This window comes from Arachis ipaensis, chromosome B08 (assembly GCF_000816755.2).
Source record: "Arachis ipaensis cultivar K30076 chromosome B08, Araip1.1, whole genome shotgun sequence".
NCBI classification, from domain to species: Eukaryota; Viridiplantae; Streptophyta; class Magnoliopsida; order Fabales; family Fabaceae; genus Arachis; species Arachis ipaensis.
Window position 1 is genome coordinate 112,612,356 of NC_029792.2, and position 2,737 is coordinate 112,615,092.

Below are 2,737 nucleotides of genomic sequence, written 5' to 3' on the forward strand. Positions count from 1 at the left end.
TTAAATTTTATTTTTATATATTTCTTTTAATTAATAACATTAACATGTGTTTTTAGTGCGTTTGCTTAATCAACATAAAAAAAGAGTTCAGAAATCACTATAGTTCTTAGAGTTCAATTTCAAAGAGCACTATAATAAAATTGAGATGAGAAATTAAATTGATGAAAGTCATGAATTGAAAAGATCACTCTAAAAATTAAAGGTATGTATAGATCAGATTCAATCCGTATATCCATGGTATTTATCAGAATCTGATTCAAAAATTGTGAATATTAATCTAATCTAAACACTAATATAATCAGATTGCAGTTTCAAGTAGGTATTTGTATATCTGTAGATCCACAATAGATAAATAAATATTTTTTTTATATTTTATTTAAACTAATATTTATCATATATTGATCCAAGTTTAAAAACGCAAATATTGGATCCGATCTGATAATTTTAGCTAGTGCGAATCGAATTGAAATTTTAATCCTATCTAATCGAATGATCAGATCTGCGTTCACCCTATTGAAAATTTAATAAACCTATTTGACTCCATATAAGATTATTTTAAAATTTAATCATGTATGCTTTTAAAAATTTAAATCATTTTAGAATACACGTACCATGATATTATTCTAAATAAGATTAGGACAAACACACAGGCATATTTTATTCGATATTTATTTTTAGTAATCAGATAATTATTTTGATTTGAGAAACTATGATTGTCTATTTTAAAATAGTGCAATGATTTTTTTGTGTTTTTTGTTTCTCCTCCCAAAGGATTTAAACTCCACAACTTTAAACAAGGAAAGAGTTTCTTACCACTTGATGACCAACGTAGTGTTTGTCAAATAATAACACCTAGATCTAATTTATTAAAAGATCTGAAAATATATTTGAAACTTGGTCAATTACTCGAATGATGGGGAGAAACATTCAGCCATGTAGGACCTTATATAGAAAACAAGCTACCTCCTATGACAATATTGTCAACCATCTTCCTTATTTAACTGCTACCAAGCACGGTTACTTCGCTGAGTTGTCGTGTCTACGTGTCCGACGAATTTTGGAGACGACACTTATCGACACTCGTTCGACACGCGTGTTTGCTGTGTCCAACCGTATCTTAATAAAAAGAAAAATTCTTCTTCGGATATGCTTGGACACACCTAAATACCATCACGTGTCAGCGTGTCCAGTTTTATTTTTAACATATATTCTTGAAATAAATTTAGATATAATATATATTATTATTTATTAAAATAAAAAATATTTTAAATACTTGATATAATTAAAATAAAAAATTAAAAATAAATAAAAAAATAATTTATATTTTATATCAATAAAATATCAAAATATTATTACGATTTATCTAAAAAATATTTTATATTTTATATGTATGCGTGTCCCCGTGTCATGTAAGATTTTAAAATTTGAGTGTCGGCGTGTCCTGTATCGTATCGTGTCTCGTGTCCGTGTTAGTGTCCGTGCATCATAGACATTGATAATAGGCATTTGTAGTAATTTTGTGAGAAATATCCGAATTCAAATTAAGATCTGGACATTGACAAGTCAGTTTGAAAATTATAGTGTTAGACTTTTAGTACTAAGTAGTAATGACTATAAGAAATGAATGATGCACTTGCTGTCGTCATTAGCAAACACAATTAAGAAATCTTAGATTAGATGAATTAGTCCAAAACTTTGAAGCAATCAATAGAAAAACAAGGAAGATGAGCAGCGGGGCACAAAATAAGGTGGTGTGTGTGACGGGTGGTTCTGGTTACATAGCTTCATGGATAATCAAGTTCCTCCTGCAACGTGATTACACTGTTAGAGCCACCGTTCGTGATCCAAGTAAGTGTCTTCTTTTTCTACTTAATTGGGGCTTAATTATAAATTAATTAGTATAGCGTTTTGTGAATGTAATTTGATTTATTTTAATTGGAGTAGGTAATCCGAAGAAGGTTGAGCACTTGCTGAAACTTGAAAGTGCAAAGGAGAGGTTGCAACTCTTTAAGGCAGATCTTCTAGAAGAAGGTTCTTTTGACTCTGTTGTTGAGATTCATTAATTCTAACATTTATTAATTGTTATTAGAATAAATGAATACTAAATAAAATAAGTTTAATTTTTTTTTTGTTTCTCTAACATGCAATAGTGCTAAGTAACCAAAAAATATTAACAAATAATCAATCAAATCTTTATTGAGGTCACAGATGAGCTTATATTTAATTTGTTATGTTTTTAAACCTAAATTCACAATAGGCGCGTGTAACATCTATGATTAAAGAAATAATAAATAAACGGTTATTTTTAGATTTATGGCAATTATTATGCTTGTCATCAATCAAATATTCTATATTTTTTCTTACTCACACCATTACCCAATCTCATATCCAAAATCATTTGAAAAGAGGAGGTTTCTAGAGTGTGTGGAACAATTTGAAAGGAGGCCTTTGGCGTAATTATTGCACAAAAAGGTCGAGTAAAACTCCAAGGCAGAGAGAGGGCTTCAGCCACTTTGAGAACAGATTTAATTTATTATTATTTGTCTTTATTTTTGTAGATAATTGTTTTAGGTACTGTGGAATTTAATTACACCAAAATATTAATTTATTTATGGATGTTAATGTGTTATATAATTGGATGTTAATAATAAGACGTTTGGATGTTATGGTGCATTATATTGTTTTATGTTGGAATTGAGAAATTTGGATGTTAAAAATGATAAATTTTAAATGTTAT

The 2,737-nt window shown here is 28.5% G+C and overlaps 1 protein-coding gene across 1 annotated transcript; it reads left to right on the plus strand.

Annotated features, from left to right (window-relative positions):
- Positions 1,531-2,063, plus strand: LOC107611409 (dihydroflavonol 4-reductase). Its single transcript, XM_016313337.2, has 2 exons — positions 1,531-1,848; positions 1,945-2,063. The coding sequence occupies exons 1-2, from the start codon at positions 1,725-1,727 to the stop codon at positions 2,061-2,063; spliced, it is 243 nt and encodes an 80-aa protein (XP_016168823.1). The 5' UTR covers positions 1,531-1,724.